Source organism: Pleurodeles waltl, chromosome 11, assembly GCF_031143425.1.
Source record: "Pleurodeles waltl isolate 20211129_DDA chromosome 11, aPleWal1.hap1.20221129, whole genome shotgun sequence".
In the NCBI taxonomy this organism is placed as follows: Eukaryota; Metazoa; Chordata; class Amphibia; order Caudata; family Salamandridae; genus Pleurodeles; species Pleurodeles waltl.
This window is the reverse complement of record NC_090450.1, coordinates 163,465,293-163,487,811: the sequence shown is the minus strand read 5'-3', so window position 1 is coordinate 163,487,811 and position 22,519 is coordinate 163,465,293. Positions and strand designations below refer to the sequence as shown.

The 22,519-nt window shown below is 43.2% G+C and overlaps 1 protein-coding gene across 11 annotated transcripts in view; it reads left to right on the top strand.

Moving 5' to 3' along the window:
- Positions 1 to 22,519, top strand: part of MBNL1 (muscleblind like splicing regulator 1) — a 340,513-nt gene that overhangs the window by 204,866 nt on the left and 113,128 nt on the right. For all 11 annotated transcript variants that reach the window (XM_069213324.1, XM_069213326.1, XM_069213331.1 and 8 more), the window contains 2 exons: positions 17,001 to 17,171; positions 22,296 to 22,490. In XM_069213324.1, coding sequence (XP_069069425.1) covers positions 17,001 to 17,171; positions 22,296 to 22,490 — 366 coding nt within the window. The remainder of the gene's footprint in view (positions 1 to 17,000; positions 17,172 to 22,295; positions 22,491 to 22,519) is intronic.

The following is a 22,519-nucleotide window of genomic DNA, read 5'->3' as shown; positions in this document are numbered from 1 at the left end:
AGTAACATCTCTTGCCTTCCAAATTAACACAATTTATAGATTCAGAGAAAAATAATAAGGGGTCAAGATAATGAAAGGACTCACTCAGTATGTCAGGTAGAAGAGAAAGTGCATGGAGTACAGGTTTAATAAGTGACCGAAGTTTAGTCCAGGTTTATTTAAAAGATTAATCAAGATACAATAATATAGGTTTGGGAGGGAGTTCCACAGAGCGGAAGCTACCCCAGAGAAGAATTCTGTGATGGCTAGAATATGCACTGTTTTTCTTTATTCCAGTTCTTTGCCCTTTACTCTGGTTTCAAATCCAGACATTTTCAAGGTGCATTGTGAGAGATGCACAGCTTTGAAGATTACAGCCCTACTTAAATTTGATGCTGGCATGTAGTGGAAGCAAGTGTAGATCTGTCATGACTGGGGCTGTTTGGTATTATTTCCAGGTAAGAAGTTGCTGCTGGTGTTGGACTTGGTCTTTTTTGCAGGGTCATCCCCAATCTTTTTGCCTCCTTCCTCCTATTTTGTCTGACCTGTTTTTGTTGGTTTTAGGACTCTGGGTACTTTACCACTGCTAACCAGTGCTAAAAGTGCATATGCTTTCTGTGTAAATTGTATTGTTGATTGGTGTATCCATGATTGGCATATGTGATTTACTAGTACTTCCCTAGTAAAGTGCACTAGAGGTGCCCTGGGCCTGTAAATCAAAATCTACTAGTGGGCCTCCAGCACCGATTGTGCCACCCAGATGGGTAGCCCTGTAAACATGTCTCAGACCTGCCACTGCAGTGTCTGTGTGTGCAGTCTTGCATTGTCAGTTAGATTTGGCAAGTGTACCCACTTGCCAGGCCTAAACCTTCTCTTTATACATGTAAAGCACCCCTAAGGTAGGCCCTAGGTAGTCCCATGGGCAGGGTGTAGTGTATGTTAAGGGTGGACATGTACTTATGTGTTTTACATGTCCTGACAGTGAAATACCGCCAAATTCGGTTTTCACTGTTGCAAGGCCTATCTCTCTCATAGGTTATTATGGGGGCTGCCTTTAAAAGTTATTAAAGCTCAGATTCCCTTTGCAAGCAGAAACAAATATGGAGTTTAGGGTCTCTCAGCTCACAATTTAAAAATACATCTTTTAGTGAAGTTGGTTTTTAGATCGGGTGTATGAAAATGCCTCTTTTAGAAAGTAGGCATTTTCTTGCTTAAACTATTCTGTGACTCTGCCTGTTTGTGGATTCCCTGTCTGGGCCAGTGTGACAGTTGGGTTGTTTTGCACCTCTCTCTAGACAGTGACACAAAGGGGTCTGTGGTGTAGCTCGCATATCCTGATGAGCCATCTGAGCTGGAGGGGAGAGGGGGGAGGTGTGGTCACTCACACCTGAATGGGCTGTGCCTGCCCTCACACAAAGCAGTCTCCAACCTCCTGGTGTGTGGCTGGTGCCTGGCCTGGACAAGAAAGGATCTTACAGACACTTGAGACTTTCCTTTGAAGTTGACAACTTCAAAGGTAGAAAGGAGTATAAGAAGAGGACCCAAAACCCCAGACTTTAGATTACTTCAAGGATTGAAGAGGAACTTCTGCCTGGAGAAGAGCTGAAGAACTGAGGAGAAGTGCTGCCCTGGCCTGTGACTGTGCTGTGTTGGGCTATCCTGCAGTTGCTGCTTCTGCCGGTGCTAGGGGACAGAGACTGGACTTTGTTGCATTCCTGCTTGAGAAGTGACTCCAAGGGCTTTAAGTAGAGCTTGCCTCCTGTTTTGAAGCCTCAGGGACAGCAAAGGCTTCACCAACCAGACCTGAGTCTACTTGCTGTGGACGCTAGCTTGCCAGAGGGTGCCATTCCAGTTCCTGGACCCATGGAAGTGAATTCCTGGAGAAAATCCTGTCTAGCAACGATGGACAACACTGTGCGACTTTAGAAAGGATGCCGCTTTCCACAACCGTGACACTACTTGCCCGAGGCCGTGGATTTCGCTGGGCACGAATCTGAAGACCCTGTGAGCTGATGCCGCTAACCCAGTACCGTAACGCCGCCTGCCCCAAGACCGTGGATCTTGTAGAAGCTCGACAACTCAATAGGTCTCGCGTCACTGCAACCACTGATCCTGCCCGACTTTACTGACACCGGAGTGTCGTAAGTCCAATGTCCGTGACGATCCAATGCCATTGCAACGCCTGCGGCTCTGTGACATCATCGTGACCATGTGAGGTTGCCCCGCAGCATTGTTACTCCGCTGGACTTCGCATCGCCAGAACCAAGGGACCGACTTCGCATCTGACGCCACTTCATCTCCACTGCCCTGTAGTGAGGGCCCGACGCAGCTGCACGACTTCGCAGTCCTTCTGCCCAGTGGCGACGGAACCGACGGTGCATCGGACCCAGCGAAGCTGCTCTCCCCGACTCCGTGCCCTGGTCTGTTTTCTACTTGTTTCCTAGGGTACTGTACCTGGGGGTCGAACGACTCCGTAAACGGCGCTATTAGCGTTGGATTGTAGGAAACGACTCAGTTACGATGATGCATATTACCAACTTGCAGTGTTTGTTCCTCAAGGCACTGTTTTCCTGCTTGTAAGTGCTAAATTCATAATTTTTACTGTATTTTGTGGATTTTTATCATATTTGATCTTGTTTATTTAGATAAAATATTTACTTTTTTCCTAAACCTGTGTTGTGTCATTTTGTAGCGGATCACTGTATTACTGTGTGTGTTTGTACAAATACTTAACACATTGTCTCTGAGTTAAGTCTGCCTGCTCGTGCCAAGCTACCCAGGTGGTGAGCGTAGGTTAACTGGGTGTGATTCTCCTTTACCCTGACTGGAGTGAGAGTCCTTGCTTGGACAGAGGGTAACCTGACTGCCAACCAAAGACCCCATTTCTAACACTGGCACTCAAGTTAGGGTTGTAATGCTCCAGTCATATAGGAAATGACTGAAGCTTGAACCACTAGCCGTAAGTCACTTAGGTGCTGGAAAGGCTTTTGTTTTTAATAAGAAAATGTAGAGATGCACAGATGGATTTGGGTTTGTGGTCAGTTGGTGATGCCATTTGAGATGGTATGGAGGAAAAGTAATCCTTTTCTTGAAAAAAATGATAAAATCAGACACTTTGTAAGTATAATTGTATACATGTGTTATTTATTGCATTGTCCATATGCGTGACAACAGTCAAAAGATATTGAGGAAAAATCTTGACATTCTCAAGCTGTGGCTACTATGGTCTTGTATGCCGTGCATCCTCTAGGCAAATCCTAAACACGAGTTTAAGTGAGTTTGTGATTAAGAGGAACCATTTTTATATCACATGTACAATGCAAAACACCACTAGAGGCATATCTGAGCCATGACTTACTTTAGGTCAAGGAAAATCGATTAATTTGTTTCAATTTTGATCTTCATAGACAATTGGATGCCACCATGCATAGCATGCTTAAATAGTTGTCCACCTTTGCTACAGGCACACTTATCCAGTCATCTGCTTGAAGTTGTTGCAATAGAGCACCTCTGTAATCTGTTGATATCAGCTACTCCTTGATGTGTCCTCAGTGTTGGGCTCAGGGATATTGTGTGAAGGGATGCTTATTTATAGGTTCAGAATCTGCATTGAAGGGTTTCTACCCTGTTTGTAGAAGCAGAACAAGTGATTCAAGGCATCTGGTAACACCTACCATTTTGCCAGTTTCACTTGACTTTTATACCCTACACTGGCTATAGTTATATCAGATCACACTGAACCTCAGTCCGTGAACTACAGCTGATTATGGTCCTCACTCAGTCCATGAACTGAAATATTCGTCGTGATAATGGTGCATCAGTACATTTTGGTCTGTGTTTTTGTTGTGCAAAGCTCGTAAATGCTGTATTATGCATTATTTAAATATCGGAGTGGTCTTTTTGGGTTGACACTAATTTGGTTGATTCTTATTTGATTGCTTTCATTGTCCCAGCTTGTCCGTCTTCTGTTTAGTCCTCTCCCATTCTATCTGACTGGCTGGCTTCTTTCTAACACTGCTAACTTTTGGAGAACAACTCTTTTCTGGCATTCCGTGGGAGTAAATTTGGTTTCCAGCTCTCTTCTTCGTGTGCTTCTCCCATCACCAAATACCTGACCCCATGCTCTGTGCTGCTGCCTCCCTTATGTTGCAAGCTCCCTCCTGTGTGCTTCTCCTACCAAACTCCCTGCCCCCCCCCCCCCCCCCCCCCCACACACACACACACACATTGCTTTCTCACTCATGCGCTTCTGGCTCTTCTTGTCTGTCTATGCTTTATTTAGGCTGGGCCTTTCTATGGCTAAATTACGAAAATATGCTTTTTTAAACTATTCCCCCAGTATTCGTTCTTTAATTCTTTTCTAGCCTCTTGTTCACTTAGGATTCCACTAATGTACTGTTACTAAGAAAGCAATATTGGAACGTACTCAAGGAAATCAAATAACAGTAAATACTTTTTTGAAGGTTTTATAATTAAATAAGTGTTTTTTTTCTGGTGAAACTCAGGCACCACACAGTACGTTAAAGGCTCAGCTCTCTCGGCAGCGTTTCAAGTCAGAACTTTTAGCAGACATAATATGTGCCGGAAGTCAGTTTCATTCACACGACCGAAAAAAAAAGTATGAGACGACACCAACACTGCTGAGACTCCAAAACTGTAGAACAAGGAGGGCCTGGGCAGAGTTACGGCTGCTAGCACGGAGGTCATTCTCCAGCAGATTTCCTTCGGAGGAGAACCAGTTAGGACGTGTTGGAAACGGCAGGTGTAGAAGCGAGTCGAGCACCTGGAGAATTGAAATGCAGCCCTGAAGGAGGGCGGGGGGTTGTTCACGGATTTGTACTCTCCTCAGCCCACGGCAGAAATGCGATTTCAATCCATTTATGTCGCTCATGGCGACGTGTAAGAACTTAGCAGGCTCAGGTGAGGTACACATGGACCTATCAGGCGTTGCCAATGATAGCAGCGTTCACCCCTGGCTTATCATGTGGTACCGCGGGCACCGAAGTTACCACCACTGGTTAGGCATGTCCGAAGTTTTTGTAAGGCCCTTAGAAACTATTCCAGAGTCTTAAAACACATACCCTGCAGGGAAAGAGAAAACATGGCCGACCGAGCATCTGACACCAACGAGTGGTATTAGCCGTTAATAAATAGAGTTGCCTTCCTTTAAAATGTTTATATAAATGTGGCAGAACCAGCGCAGGCAAACAGAACTTTGAGTAGTACTTTTATATAGATGCCAGTACTTACACCTACTCCTACCACTTCAGTAGCAAATAGAAATCTGCAAAAGGAGAGACAACGGTTCAATCTTGTGATGTCATCAGAAGGGATCGAAAGATGATGTTATAATGTCCTCTTCCCCGGTATTTTAGTGAATTCATGTTATATCGTTCGCCAGTGCGACAGCATGCATTTTGATCTGTGGCACGTATTTCCGAGGAGAGTCTGCTTGACAGTGAACATCTTGGGAAACAACGGTTCAGCCTTTGCACTGCCCGAAATGCATCACTTGATTCCAAGGGACAGTTTTGAACCGCAGAATCTGCAACACATGTTTGTGCCCCAGCTAAAAAGGAAATATGATGTTTACAATGCAGTGCGAGTCCAAACCTTGTGCAGAGAGCGCCCCCTACTGTTTCGAGATAGGAAATGTAAATCACTAATTCCATAAATCATAGTTACATAGGCGCATTTCTGTCCTTGCTACTTTATCAAACACACTAGCGGGCGTCTAGCAGCACATCTTCTCAAGGGAGATAGTTACTATAACTTGGAGTACAGCTCTGTATGGTAATAGGAAACAACCCCCAGTGCTGTAATTTTAGATTGAAACTGTAGGAGTCACATCGAGTTAACTAGATATTACAGAGCAATTGAGCTGAAAGGCCAGCTGCTCAGTTTTAAAGGTTGATTAAAAAAGCAACTGTGCAGAGGCGCGTTGAATCAGTTCATTATCCGACAAGGCGCTGTACAGCTCATACCAGCATTCTCCTTCGGCCAAAACAGTTTAAAATACACAGACATAGCGCTGGCCCAACTTCACGACACGTAGACTGGGCGTTCAGTGAAGCCCGGGCTTTCAGCCTAAATGCTTTAAATACGATAGCAGAAGAAAAACATCATATGATAGCCGTCTGTGCTTTCCACTCTCGCTTTCACATTCCTTCTTATTAAGATACAATGTTGCCATGGCTGACATTTTCATGAGTCATGCTACGCAGATCACTTCCAGCTACCCTTGCCTGTCTTCAGCACTCAGGAGTTTTATGCACGCTAACGAGGGAATTTTATAAGGAAATATGGTCTTTAACATAAATCAATATAATGCGTTCCGCTTTTTTGTCTTTTTGTAGTGTCCCTAGGTTAAGGTTCATACTTGGCAAGGGTATATGAGAACATTTCCTCTAAGATTGAGATCAAGATTTTCCAAAGCCAAATAAAATCACATATTTAGCCATATGCAAATCAGTCTTGACCCTGTTTACCATGGGACATGGGTCAAGTCTGATTTGCATATGGCTAGGTCGAAACTGAGGTGGCAAAAGAACGCATGGATTTAATCCAGATCTGTGACTGGGGGTGAGTGTCTCAAACGTTTCCGCATTCCGTCCATCATCTTCTTGTGTTGCTATTCTGAAAGTCTGACCTGGATCCTGCACTCCTGATCCTAGGCTGTGCGCCCCCACAATGTAGTATGCATTTTTCTGGTCACATGCAAACATAGAATGCAGCAGAACATACATCCACTAATATCTTCCTCCCAGCAAAGCACTAATCTGGTAAGAAGAGGGAATGTGGGTAAACGTTCTCTCTCATTCAAGCAATACCCCCTGACCAGAAAAAAATAAGCAAGCACTGCTTGTCCTCTTTACCTCACATTCTTTTAATAAAACACACCAGCTTTGTTTTCTAACTGTCTGAATGGAAGTGAAGATGTAACTATGCATGATCGGTTTAGAGCTGTGCATGGTATGCACGGCCTCATTCAGCTGTGCATGTCATAGAGTTAGAAAACCATATTAGGTGTTGTGCAGTTGATATGTAATTCATGTAAATTGGGTGAAACCTCTAGTATACAGTGTTATCATTCTGCGTATTAACTTTGATAAGACATTGCCATAACTCCTGGATGCCTTCAGCACACTTCTGCCGTGCAATTAAGGTATCTATTGTCAATAAAAATGTGTCTGCCAGTTGTCATGAAGCTGTTTCATTTTTGCAGTGTTGTCGACCAAAGTGGTATTTTTTTTACTTAAAACCAGTACATGGAAGTATGCAGTAATGAAGTATATTCTTTCTGGTGATCTCCTGAATTCCACACCTGTGCGTATTCGTTGGACATATTACTAATTTCTTGCCAGTAGTATTCTAAGTTGCTACACAGTGGTCATACTTTATACGAAGTTCCAGGCCTAGGATTACAGAGGCACTATTATCACCTTTCACTAATGACATCTGCTTGAGTCCTGCTATCCAGATACTTATAGTTAGCACTTGTGCCCTAGAACAGTGGTTCCCAACCTGTGGTCAGCGGACCCCTGGGGGTCTGTGAAGCCTCCTCAGGGGGTCTGTGACTGCTGAGAAAATTAAATAATATTAAAAGACTAGGCCCCCAGCTTTCAGTAATGACTCAGTGTGGGGGGTCCCCGGATTCCAATAATGATTCAGTTGGGGTCCCCGGGTTCCAGTATTGACAAAGTAGGACTCCACAGAAGGCCAAAGTTTGGGAACCACTGCCCTAGAACATATTTGTTTGTAAACTTTGTAGCATATGTTCTCCATTTCACGGATACTAATCTAATCAGGGGAAAGTCTGGTGAATTGTGAACATAGTCTGAGATTTTCTGTAAAACCTATGCAAAGACGCCATATGGCAACACTATTGTGTCTTATTTAACTTCTGAATCCCCAATGTAATTCTCACTAAATTTGTCATGCTAAACTTTTCACAGCTGCTGCATTAGGTTTGTAGAGAATTGAAGGATTTGCCTAATTATAGACAAATCAAAAATGAGGGCAAATAATATATCCTCCTGCTAGATTTCTGTTGTTTCTGTTTTTGCATCCCATCGAAAGATTCATGACACATAATACAGGATATCATTTTATATCACCTCATTATACTTGTTCACATACCTTTTCAACATTTGTATTTACATCACAAACATTTGAATATTCAATACCTATTTAAATATCAACATGTGTGATAATTAACATAAAGTCTTGCTGCCCACTAGATCAACTCATTCAAACATTCATAGTCACTCATTACTCTAATGAAAAACAATTGTGCCATATAAGATCAAAATTCTAAAAAACAGAGTACAACATATTCTTCAGTTCATGGCTGGTTGATGTCCAGTGAGGCTAGCCTCTAAGGACTGCTGGGGTACACGTACTGTCAATTATAAATCAAGAATTAGGTTCATCATAAATGTTCTGATCTAACTTTAACCTGTACACCCCTATAACTAACCATATAGTAAGCTTGAACAGTGCTCTGAAGTGGCCATTAGGTGACATGTAAATACTATATGAATACTATATGAAACTAGGTAAATACGTACGCATCCAATCAGCACTAAAAAGCAGTGTAATCAGTTACTGCCTTTGTCTTTTGTAACTGCCTTCCAGGATCGTTTACAATTCTGTCACCGTATTATTATGCAGTAAATAAGATTTGTTTTTCTAGAACAGGTATTTTGGGATTTGGAGCCATCTTTTGTCTTTTGATAAACTTCATTTTTTGTTACCAATTTATTCTGTTTTGATGATGTGCTCCTTTCCTTTATACAAGGGATTTTAAGTTGATCCCAGCTCGACTGGCTTAACTTACTGGTAAATTAACCATATTCTGATTCTTTTGTTGACCAGGTAATATCAGACAGACCTCTTAGCGCTCTGAAACACAGAGGCCATTGTGTGTTATTTAGAATCGGTCCAGTTTTCAATACACTCTGGATTCATTTAGCATGAATTAAAACTAAACATTGACATACAGATGCTTTTACCAAGTTTTGATCCAGTAACTGAAATATTTATTAAACATTTGTTTCTGTGGCATTGCTTACTTTTTTATAAGTATGGTGAAAACATGCTTTATTGTTGCTCTAAATATCTTTAAATAATGCTTCATTAGAAACCAGGTTAATGGACTCACTTGCAAATTTAGTCACATAATATACATTAACATTTTCAGTTTGAGGATATCAGAGTCAGCTTGTCACACTTTAAAATGGAGATTGCAAGTTGTGTATTACCACTATTACCGCCTTTATTCTTTGGGCAATTATGCGAGTGGAAGCAGTATTGTCCTCTACTAATCCCAGCCTCCTAGTATACGAGGGCTGCAATAGTTTGGAAGCACATTTTCTACCAGTCAGCTATTCCCAGCAACCAATTTGGGCTAGATAGAAAACAATAATTGATTATAAAAATGACTATAACACTGACTGTCAAAGTATGCTCTTCTTTACTTATACTAGTGCACTGAAAATAATTTCTTAGCAGATTCCTTTGTGTGCCTGTTCAAACAATCGGCATCACTACGCCTAGACAGTATCCAAAAGAAGGTGTCAACACATGCCACATTCATTGCTATTTTCAGCCACAATGTAAATGGATGCAATCAAAATATGTCAGTGGCCTGATTTAGAAATGAGTGGTAATGTCAAATTCTCCAATTAGTTTTGTCAGTGGTAAATTGCCCATTCAGTGGTTCTCCCTTTGTGGGAAATTGTCTTTTTAGAACCACCTCTAAATTATCTCTACCAAGGAGATAGTACTGGTGCACCCAGTGATTAATTTCAGTGATTAATTTGTAACAACGAAAATACGTGCAGAGGCCTAAGTCTTTCATACAAGTCCACATTTTATGTTGCTTAAGAATGCCAGGGTGTGCAGAGTACCAATGCTACCTATCTTTGGTTCATCCTCATGCCATTTTTTGACAATACCCTACACTTCCTGTCTCTTTAGCTTAATTTTGTGTGTTCATTGTCACCCACGTTTTACCTTTTTTCTTCATCAGTTTTCTGCCTTTCTCTCTTTTGCTCTGGGACAAAGTCTAATGATGAAAAATATGCCACAAATACTTGGCAAAAGCCAGTAAACGTTTTTACAATTGTCCATTCAGTATCATTGTGTACACTCAGAATCAGTGGTATTTATATGACAACTTGGCGTAGGGAGTACAATATAAAAACATCAACTCTGACATGTAGGAACTCTTGGTATTTCTCCCCAGCTAACAGGCAATAAGTAATAGCACTTCCAAGGCAATGGAACAGTCAAAAGCAGAGAAGGAATGATGGACTCAAATGACTCTTTTTTTGCTGTTCGTTCCTCACTTTATTCCACAGCAGTCAAGCAAGATTCACATAAAACGTAATTTCCCATCAGCACATGGGAAAAAATAACATATTCATGAACATAAAAAAACAATCATCAGTCCTTGGTAATAACAAAGTCCCTTTTTGCTGTTGTCTCCCCCTCCTTCTTCCTGCGACCGAGATCCACCATCACCCATCTTTATTCCTATTTGGAGCTGTCAGATTCTTGGTCAATGTTTGCATCACACTGGCCAGTTCTCTTAAGTTCAGTATTTCACTAGCATCTGTTTGGGTAGCATTATCCACATGATACAAACCAATTCTTAACTAATCAGAAATGAAAAGTCCCAAATTTCACAGCAAGAGCAGACCTGTCAACATTTCAAGATAAAAATGGCATTGATATGATATCCATGTGGCGCTACAGTCCCCCTCTGTGGGTCGCGAGAAGCGTCCGTGGGCTGAAATGACTCAGATTTAGGCAGATGCTTGCCAGTGCAAGACTAAGCAGAATAGTTAAATACAGTTCCTGGCTAAACATTAGAAAGTCATTTTAAGTCTTAGATCTGAAGGAAAATTGCTCCAAAAGGTTGATAACTGTACATGAAGCGATCTGCTGTTGTATTGTAGTTTTGGGCCTGGTGAGTCTTTATCAAGAAATGGAAGGAGATATTTGCTGAACAAAGGAGTGCTTAAACAGGCTGGTGCAAAGCTTCCTAAGGCATTGAGAATGGACCAAGGAGCCTTGAACCTTTACCATTATTTGATCCGTGGATATTGGTGCTCTGATGTGTTCAATGTCTCTCAAGCTGAAAGTAATGCATGCAACATCATTGTGAATCCATAGAATATTGTCAAATTTATTTTTTAGTAGGCGTGTGTAAATGATTTCGCAATTGCACAGGTGGGATATCTCCTCAGTAAGAACAAATAATTTTTATGGAACCAGATGAACAGGGAGTATGCCAACGCACTATATGCTAGTATGATTTCTTAGGAACTTCAGTCACATGTGCAGGATTCATGGTCAAACAGGAAGCCCAGATTTTGTAATGTTGGGACAGGTGCTTAATTTGTAGAAAGTAAGTGGTGGTGCCCAATGATTTTTCTCAACTGCCAAATTTGAGGATTGCTAAATATCAAGGCAGCCTAGTCTTGAGTTCACCTCATGCTCTTTTCTTCCAGCATTCTGCACATCCTATCGCTTGATTTCTCTTTTGCGGTTTCATTTTCATCGATGTTTTTTTAGTTTGTCACTAGTTCTGGGTCAATATCTGATGAACAAAAAGGAGTCTTGGTCATCAAAAGTATATTGGATGCCACCCACCTACAGTCACCGGATCAAATTATCCACTGCCTCCCCCAAGGAAGCATATGGACCCTCAGATTAAAGAGAGGCAAATGGGAGCTTGTGTAAGGCCAGCAAATGGTACATGCTGTGATTCATGAAGCACAAATGCACAATTTGTACTTTACTGGCTATTAAGCGTTAAAGATTGAGGCAGATTAGTTGTGCCCAGTGCTGGAATTTATTCAGGCAATTGCCAACTTCTTTAACACACGATTTTCAATATCTAAATACAAGCTCTAAGCACAAACAACTGCGCGGACAGTAAAACCTACAAAAGAGAACAATAACAGTTAAGTCTGGTGGTACACATATATAGCACCAACATATAATTTATTTTTCAGTAGGGCTGTAAAATGAATCCTCATGTTCTAACTATCTTTACGCTAATCCTACACACTATAATTTAGAATTTTGAGGGAAGAAATAATTCACCATTGCTCATGCATAAGAGAGGGCAGATATTCATGAAGTAGAGACACACACTAAGATACAAGTTGTTTTACATTCAAATCTGGGCACATTCCTCACTCTGCTTCAACAAAATGAAGAGCTATATCGTGGCAGAATCTCTCCATGTGATGTTCTTACTTACCATAATTATTAGTGCCACATACCACATGCACAGTAGTGAAATGGGTATTGCAATATGTGGCCAGGAATTGTAATAAAAATGTAAATGTACAAGTTAATCTATTTTTTACAAGGCTATGAATCATAGGATTTCCAAGTACCATTCTGCTTCTCTTCAGAAATGTGAAGATGAATATTGGGTGTAGGTGTTTTTTCTACTTAACAGGTAGTCTAGTGCCTATAAATAGCAAATTGAAGTTTCACCCTGAGGTTCAGTGCATCACAACACACTGTCGGGCCTATGCTTGAAACTTCTCCTCTCTTCCTAGCCATACATTCTCACCCATTGGAAGTAGTGAAGACTAAACAATGAAGATTAATATATGTTTAAATTCGCTATGTTCTGCAGGTTCAGCCACAAACTTTCACCTTCACGCTCTTGGTTCCTGAACCCAGTTTGTTGGCTTTTAGAACTATGAAAACTTTACTACTGCCTGTGCTCTCGCCTTTAAACATGGTAGAATTGGCCTACACCGAAATGGCCCATTTGATATAGTAGAAAATCCCTAATAAAGTGGTACTGCATTAACCTAGGGGCTGTAAATTAAATGCTACTAGTGGGCCTGTGCATAAAGAACAGATGATGGACGGAATGTAGAACAAATCAAACATTCATCTGCAGTCACAGATGTGTGTTTAATCCATCAGTTATTTTTCTCATCATGCCATTCCCATTTGGACCTGCCATATGCATATCAGTCTAGACCCTGCTCTCCATGGGAACATTCCAACCCGACCTGCCAGGCTAGGTCCTGCATGGATCAGAAACAGGCATCCCAGGACCAGTTCTGTGGTATCACCCTCATCAGCCAGGCTAGCTTGAATCCAGTAGCATAGCGAACATGGGACCCACATATGAGCATACCCTTCCCCCTTTGGGCAGCAAATGCAAAAAGAACAGATGATGAACAGAATGTGGAACAAATCAAACATTCACCTCCAATCACAGATCTGGGTTTACTTTATCATTTTTTTGCTTGTCATTCCATTCCAGTATGGATCCTGCCATATGCAAATTAGCCTTGACGCTGCTTCCCATGGGAACAATCCAGCCCAAACTTTCAGGCCAGGTCCTCCTTGGACCAAAAACAAGCATCCTGGGATTGGGTTTGGATGTCGCCCCTCATCAGCCAGGCTAGCTTGAATCTGGTGGCATAGCGAGCACAGGACCCACGTCTGGGCATACTCTTCCCACATAGGGTGACAAATGCAAAAATAACAGATGATGGACGGAATGTGGAACAAATCAAACATTCACCTCCATTCACAGATCTGTGTATAATCCATCAGTTTTTTTGCTCGTCATGCCAATCCTGTTTGGACCCTGCCCTATGCAAATCAGTCTTGACCCTCCTCCCCATGGGGGAGGGGGCATATCTCGAAACCGGTCCCAGGATGCTTGTTTCCATTCCAGGGAGGACTTGGACTGGCAGTTTGGGCTGGACTGTTCCTATGGGGAGCAGTGTCAAGACTGATTTGCATATGACTGGGTATAAACTGGAGTGGCGTGGTGGGCAAAAAAAACAATGGTTTACACCCTGATCTTTGTGAGTAGGGGTGAATGTTCACATTGTTCAGCATTCCATCCATCATCCTTTATTTTTGCTTTTATCGCCCAAAGTGTGAAGTGTATGCCTAGACATGGGTCCCATGCTAACTGCGCCACAGGATTCAAACTAATCTGGCTGAAGGGGGATACCCCGAAAGAATGTCCCAGAATGCATGTTTCCAGTCCAGGGAGAACCTGGCTTGGAAGTTCGGGCTGGACTGTGCCTCTGGTTAGCATGGTCAAGACTGATCTGCATATGGCTACATCCAAACTGGGGTGGCGTGGTGGGCAAAAAACAATGGATTAAACGCAGATCTTTGTGACTGGGGGTGAATGATTATATTGTGCAGCATTCTGTCAATTATCTGTTCTTTTTGCTTTTGTCACCCTAAGTAGGAAGGGAATGCCCAGATGTGTATCCTGTGCTCACTGCACCACAGGATTCAAGCTAGCCTGGCTGATGATGGGTGATACCCAAAAACCAGTCCCCGGATGCTTCTTTCCGGTCCAGGGAGGGCCTTGCTTGGCAGTTTGGGCTAGACTGTTCCTATGGGGAGCAGGGTCAAGACTGATTTGCATATGGCTGGGTCCAAGTTGGAGTAGCGTGGTGGGAAAAAATACAATAGCTTAAACCCAGATCTTTGTGGCAGGGGGTGATTGTTTGCATTGCTTAGCATTCCATCAATCTTCTGTTCTTTTTGCACTAGTGGGCATGCAGCACTCATTGTTCCACCAACTTAAGTAGCCCTTTCAAACCTGTCTCCGGCCTGCCTTGTCTTCTGCCAGGCCCAAACCTTCCTTTTTAATGAATATAAGTCACCCGAAGGATAGGCCCTGAACAGCCCAGAGGCAGGGTGCAGTGTATTTAAAAAAGTTGGACCTATACTTCAAATGTTTACATTTCCTAGTAGTGGAAAAATCCTAAAATCATTGTTTGTTCTAATGCAAGGCATACCTCTCCATTGAATAACATTGGAGTTACCTTATTACATCTGTTAAGCTGTAACTCCAAATTGAGAGCAGGTAGACAGCTCAAGTTTGGTTTCTTTGGAATTATAATGAAAAGCCCCTGTCAATGGTAAATTTGGATTTTTAATCACAATTCTGAAAATACCACTTTTAGAAAGTTGACATTTTCTTGTCCTGCCCATTTGGTGCCTGCAGCCTGACCCTGAGTCACATGATTAGGTTTAGATACCAGTTGGTCTTTGTGTTTTGCTCCCAGACAGTGAGACAAAGGTAAGATAGGTGTTGGCAGGATGAGCCACTCTGAGTAAACCAGGGGAAGGCACTGTTACATACCACACATTCATGTTACAAAGGCTCTGCTTGAGCACTCTCAGAAAGGGCATGACAATGGTTTGTTGTGACCCCAGAGAAGCTGGGTCCAGAACAGGAAGGAAGGGGATACCTGACACCTGAGTGGGAGGTGGAAACCTCTAGAAGCTTGCTCCACTTTAAAGTGGGCACCAGGTACAAATATTGGGCCCTTAGACCCAACTCTTCAGTACACTTCTAGACCTGTGGACTGTGCCAGGAAGAAGGACTGCTGTGCTACTGAAAGAAATGCCACTCTGCTGGACTGCAGCTCTGAAGGACTGCTGCCTTGTGCTAACCTGCTGCCCTCTTGCCTAAATGAGAAGAACTGGACTTGCATCCGTTGAACACAGGACCCCAGAGTGACGTCAAGGACTAGTCGGCTGGCCTCCTGGCTAGAACCTCAGGGACAAATGGCTCCAACAACCATGAACTCAGCACCTGGACTCTGCCATTTGTGAGTCCTACTCTGCCCAGGGGGACCACACCAGCTCTGGACTCTTGGAAGTGGGTCTAAGGATGCTATGCCAGCCCACCTGTGGTTTCAGCAGAACTGATGTATCCTCTCTGCTGTACAGCAAGACATCACCCCTGCTGCATGGATTTACCCAACGCAAGGACTTCGCATCACTGCCCCCAGCCTTCCACAAACTGCTGCTCCACAATGCATCCTCAATACAAGAGTTCTCATCGCAAGCCCATGGTCGACTGCATCTTTGACAATGAAGCAGGACTCAACAGGATTCAACATCGCAAGCCCCGGGGTTTCCTCAGCACCAGTCGGTGCATGAAGCATGTCGACGTAGAACTTTACATCGCCAGTCCTTCTTTGACAACATCCTGAATGACAAAGCAGGACCTTCGCTGATCCTAGGAATCCCCACAGCACCATGCATCCTGAGTGCAGTACTTCACATCTCTTCCCAACCAGGATTTAAGGTACTCTTGTTCAGCAGGCTGAAATGGCTCCCTTTAGCTGTCCCACACTCCATTGTGGTCAGCCTGAACTTGTGACTTTTTCCTGATCCGACACAACCAGATAACCACATTTTGCAGTTTGTGCTTTTTGGTGCTATTTTCACTGAAATCTTTAAACCTGCATATCTCCTGTTCTACCAATTAGATTTTTGGTGCGTTGGTCTTCATATATTTATTTAAAAAAACTCCTATTCTATCTAAATAAATTGGTGTAGGATTTTTCTTGTGTTGTGTATTCACTTTATTACTATTTGAAGTGCTACATATATACTTTACACAAGCCCTCTAGGCTAAGCCTGATTGCTCTGCGGCAAACTACCAGAGGGTTGAGCACAGGCTAGTGTGGGGTTTACCTTGTGACTTCACCCTGACAATGATTATGGTTGCTGCTTGGGAAGGGTTTATCCACCTCAACCAGTAACCCACGTTTTACAATCCACTTCCAAATTATAGTATCATTTTCTTGTTATCTTCCTCTGTCTGGCATAAACACAGCCTGCAGTATACGCTCCAGCCAGAATAGTCTTCTATTTTTGCTACAATGTGTTTTTCTTCCCTTTTGATTTTTGTTCACTATCCATACTTTTTTGCAATAAATCCTACAATGTATCATCGTACATAATTAAAAAAATAATTATCTAAGGGAAATAATATTGAATATACATTGTCTTTCTAGGTACATGTAATCTAAAAAGAAACAAGTCCTTCATTAATACATTTAAAAAAAGTGGACGCTGGTTCAGTCTAATCCCCTTTTCTGTTTAGGACACTTGCTTTATGAATCATTAATGACACCTGATAATTAAGTGTATTATTAGTATATGATCTGTGTCACCTCATAATTTTTTTTTTCCCTCTTTAGGGTCGTTGTTCGAGGGAGAACTGCAAATATCTTCACCCACCACCTCACTTAAAAACACAGCTGGAGATAAATGGACGTAATAACTTGATTCAGCAGAAGAACATGGCCATGCTGGCACAGCAGATGCAGCTAGCAAACGCAATGATGCCTGGTACACAACTACAGCCTATGGTAAGGAGCTACACTTGAGTCCAACTTCATGTAAATGACCCAAAAGTTATATATTAACATCTACTCCACTGTGTTAAGAAAGCAGAGACATTGAAATCAGATAATTTGTACTGATCTCATTTTGTACTAATTCAGACTTGGTAACAAATATATAGCTATGTGAAACCTGTTCTGTGAACACGTTTCTTTAAGAATTTGTGAGCTTGAAAAACATAAAAACCATGTCACAATATAGCTTTCAAATATTATTGCTATGAAAGACCTCACCCCCTTCCAAGAAAGTCCATAGTCTGTGAGACTCGTCACAAATCATCCATGCACATAAACAGTCAGATTTTTAATGCTAGGGTTTAATGAGAATATGTAAAGACCACATTTCTTTGCAATCTCTTACTGCTATATCTCTAGAGTAAGAATAATTGATCCAGTCTTGACAAGCAGGCACACATCGAAAGTAGACTGCTGTAAATTATGGAGTTTATGCTCCACCGTAACAGTTGATTTAATTTTTCTGATGGGTACTTCTAACCATAGCTTCCTCACTTTAGGATACCCCCAGTCACTACACTGTATCTGAAAATGTTTACACAGCAGCGGGCTCCTGCGTGCTAGTAGGTGGTGCCGTGCAGCTCCCTGTTGATATTTTTCTGTCCGGAAGTGACAAACTAAACCACATATTAGACCACTTATGCATGTTGACGTCAGTTCCTTTCTTTCTACATCGTCTTCCATAGATCCGGAGCTCTGTGCCCTTCTATCTTGTCAGTTTGAGAAAAAAAAAATCCTCAAAAATTCTCAACTAGTAGGCAAGGGCAATAGGTTCCCTAAAAAAAAATCACAGGAATTAAACTATGGCGGGCTGTCATAAACGAATGCTGGCTACATATTGTAGTGCAGAAATACTGGGAAAGTGGGACCCACACAAGAAGCATTGCAGGACCTGCATTGTTTTGTCCACTGTTGGGCACAGTCTATCCAATGCTGAAAATGTCAAGTGCACTAGGATGCCCTCCCAGGGGCAGCCAACAAGTGATTGGCCAGCGTTGTGAACTTTTTGCAAAAAATGATTCTTAGTGCAACACGAAAGAGGCTAACCAATGCTGATGGCCCTTTGCATTTTGGTAAGGAAAATGTAATGTGTCCTCAGGATTCGTCAGCCCTTCCTCGCTTGCACCTGCCCTGCTGGCTCTACCATGAGCCATTACTACTGCTTTTTAGTGCATCCAGCACTGCATCTGAGAAGCTCGCTGCGCTATAGCAGAAGTATTATAAGAAACAATAGTTAATCTGGAAAGTACTTAACATTTTAACTAGTAGATATGCTATGTTAAATTATCCTAACAATACTTTGAAACATTTTAGGAACCCAGTCAATTGCAGTGGCGGCCGGCAGTTTTAGGGGGAGGAGGGTGGGCGGGAAGCACACTCACACTCATTCTTTCACACACACACGCATGCACGGACATCCATTAACAACACTCATCGACATTCAAACATACACCAAACATTCATTTAAAAAGATCACACACTTACCTTTAGCCTCGGAGGTCCCAGGAGAGTTGGGACTGCAGCCTTCCCTCGCTGGCTGACCTTAGGTCAGCCAATGAGGGAAGGCAGCAGACCCAACTTCGTCACAGAGTGGGATGGGGTCAGTGAGACTGCTGATCCCACCCCACTCTGTGACTAGGTGTCACTGATCGACTCTCGCCCTGGGCGCTTCAGGGGTTAACCTGAAGCGCGCAGGACATAGTCAATGGGTGACGCTTCCCTCGTCACCCGGTGGAGGGCACAGGAGCTGTGACCTCTTTAGCCCAGCAAAGTTTAGCTGAGGCAGCCAGGAGTCTGCGCAAATCACGCATGTTTGCTCCTGGCTGTCTGACCTGAACATGAAGAGTGTCTGTCAGGCTGACCTTTGTTCAGCCTGACCAGCACTCTTCATGAGGTGCAAAAGGTGGGGGGGGGGCATGGCCCCTCCACCCTAAAGGATGGGCTGCGCCTGGTCAATTGGTTTGAACTGAAGGACAATAAGATAAAACATTAACACTATGCACACAAAGGACTGCAATGTATTTTAGCCATTCAGATGAAAAAAGCATTGTACTTTAGCATAGTTCTTGGGGGCTGTTGATGTGCTGTGTACAAGATGAGATAAGTATAGCAGTCACAAATTATTTAATAAGATGGACTGTATCAGGACTGCTTTCCTCAGACACGGTTGGCAACGTATCTATTTTGCAGTTCATTTGGGAATGTGGAAGATGGGGTGGGGAGATCCCAGGACAGTCAGGGTTTACAGGGCTACAGTTGCAAGAATTGAAGCCTTTCACCTCTAGTGCATTGGGGCCACATTACTGTTGGAACCAGAATGAGCACCAGTTACCCTAGTGATCTTCCTGCAAGCACTAACCATTTGCTCTGAGACAGCATACAGCCTAACATGAACAGTTCAACAGCAGTTTCAAGTAGCCAATCTCAACTTTCGGGGTATTGAGGCAGAGCATCTCAAGGCTTACAAAGTGAGGAAGTGAGGGTTAGAATGTGAGAAGTGACCAAAACAGCAACACTTAGGCGGTCATTCTGACCGCGGCGGTCGGCGGTCGCCGCCCGCCAAGCGGTTCCCGCCGAAAGACCGCTCCGCGGTCAAAAGACCGCGGCGGCCATTCCGGCTTTCCCGCTGGGCCGGCGGGCGACCGCCAGAAGACCGCCGGCCGGCCCAGCAGGACAGACCCTTCAACAATGAAGCCGGCTTGGAATGGAGCCGGCGGAGTTGAAGGGGTGCGACGGGTGCAGTGGCACCTGTCGCGATTTTCACTGTCTGCACAGCAGACAGTGAAAATCTTTGTCGGGCCCTGTTAGGGGGCCCCTGCACTGCCCATGCCAGTGGCATGGGCAGTGCAGGGGCCCCCAGGGGCCCCACGGCACCCGTTCCCGCCATCCTGGTTCTGGCGGTGGACACCGCCAGAAACAGGCTGGCGGGAAGGGGGTCGAAATCCCCATGGCGGTGCTGCAAGCAGCGCCGCCATGGCGGGTTCCCTGGGCCAGCGGGAAACCGGCGGGAAACCGGCGGGAAACCGCCGGCTCCCCTTTTCCGACCGCGGCTTTACCGCCGCGGTCAGAATCGCCCAGGAAGCACCGCCAGCCTGTTGGCGGTGCTTCCGCCGCACTCCGCCATGGCGGTCATGGTCCGCCAAGGTCAGAATGACCCCCTTAATCTGTGTTCAGCAAGCACGCATTTTTAGAATGGACATATTTCTTAATTCACAACTAGCTAAATGTTGAAAATAATGTTTCATAGGTGCGTAATAAAGAGTGGGCTTTTCTATTCCACCCAGAACTAGAAATCACTGTTAGAGGGTCTCTCAGTATTTGACAAAAGGTTGAAAATGTGAAACTCAATGTAAAGCTCCTTATTATTGTGCTTGTCAGAACATCTGCAATATAAACCCTCTTCCTATTGCATTTGTCAGAGCTTTCGTTATCTAAAACCTTTATTGTATTTGCCCTGGAGTGACACAGTCAAGAGCCGATTTCAACTGTATTTGACATGAGTTCTGCATTAACAAGCTTTCTGCCAGTTGTGTGCTTCGTAGGCGGGCTAACAAAACTGCTGCCCAATAAATGTCCATAAAAAATCAACAAAGAGGTGAAACCAAAACCATGAGGCCTCCTTCCTGTTAAATCCAAAACGAGCACATAGTGCACCCCTTTAGTAATTGACTCTTGCTGAAGTGCAGAGAGCAGTCCAAGGCTTACTGAGTGATGTGGTATGGTGTAGAAACAGAACTCCATAAAGCACATAGTAACATTTAACAGATACATATCCAGTGAGTACCTTTACTTTTCAAAGTGAAAAAGCACCTTAATTCACAAGACAATATACTAACTGTAACATTTAGTGTGGAACACAGTTAAAACCAGAACCCTCTTGCCTTCTTTAATGTCAAATCTATGGAAAAAGGTCCCTCCGTGCGAAACAATATACATCCCTTTCCTATGGTGTTTGACTTGGAGTTACCGTGTAAAACCCCTTGTAGTTTACTGGTCACAGTTCACAATGTAAAACCTCTTCCTATTGCACGCATGGGAGCATTCTCATTGTAAAACCCCTTCTAGTTATGTCTGTCACAGTAAAACCTCTTTGTATTATGTTTGCCACAGTAAAGCTCTTTCTTAGTATGTTTGTTACAGCATGCAAAGGCCATTTAGCATGGGGTGTGCATTCCAGTGCCTTTATCAGTTACGAGGATTGGGACTACTTTTAGGTGGTCTAACACAGCAGCCGCCCAGGGAATAAGATCAACCAAGGAGCCACTCTCTTTACTGCTTTTAAAACTCTTTTTCCTATTACAGGAGTTGTCCAGATAGCAGCACTGTCAAGCCACACCTAAAAAGAGGAAAATGCTGTACTGAAATGTAAATTAACAGTTATCTGAACACCAGTAACTCCCAAAGCAAACTCTTCAAGACATGTCGTGCTTCGTTTGACAAGCGATGTTAAGTAACAAGAAAACATTATAGCAGGGGAAGAGACGTCATTATGCAACAGTCACGAAAGGAAAATAAAAAATGAGAAAATTATAAGATTTATGACATCCATGTAGACATGCCACCACGCCTTTGTAATTAGGAAGCCGGTCACCTTTATTAAAAAAGGTGCTCTGTTCCTGCATCCATGTTTGGATGACCAGCTACTGTATCTTAACCTAGACAGAGAATCACCCATCTTTCGTTCTAAAAGGAAGCAGTTAATGCTACTAAATGGAAATTTCTTTTAAACCTTTAAGTGCATTTATAATCCTTATTGTATTTATCACGGTCTTTGACAATGAAGTAACCTAATCACACACTTGATTACAAATACACTTTACTGCTAAGGCCAGGGATACCACTCACGAATATAGAATAGCATTGTAACGACCTATTTAACCCCATGATGCTAAAAAGTAGGTGGCTATTTTGTGTCCCTATCAAAGCTTTGGTGATGGACTGCATGATTTTGTTCCGTGGTAATGGATGCCACTGGGTTCAGGCTTGCCCTTGTTCAACGGTTAGCACTTATGAAACGTGTTTCTGTTTGGAAGATCATTCCGCAGTTCACTGACCCAACGCTCTTTTTTTTTTCAGCAAATGTTTTCAGTTGCTCCAAGTTTAGCTACAAGTGCAACTGCAGCCTTTAATCCCTATCTGGGACCTGTCTCTCCAGGCTTGGTCCAAGCAGAAATCCTTCCAACTGCACCTATGCTGGTAACAGGGAACCATGGGATGCCCGTTTCTGCAGCTGCTGCTGCACAGAAACTCATGAGGACAGACAGACTAGAGGTAGGTATGAAACCATTGTGTTGATATTA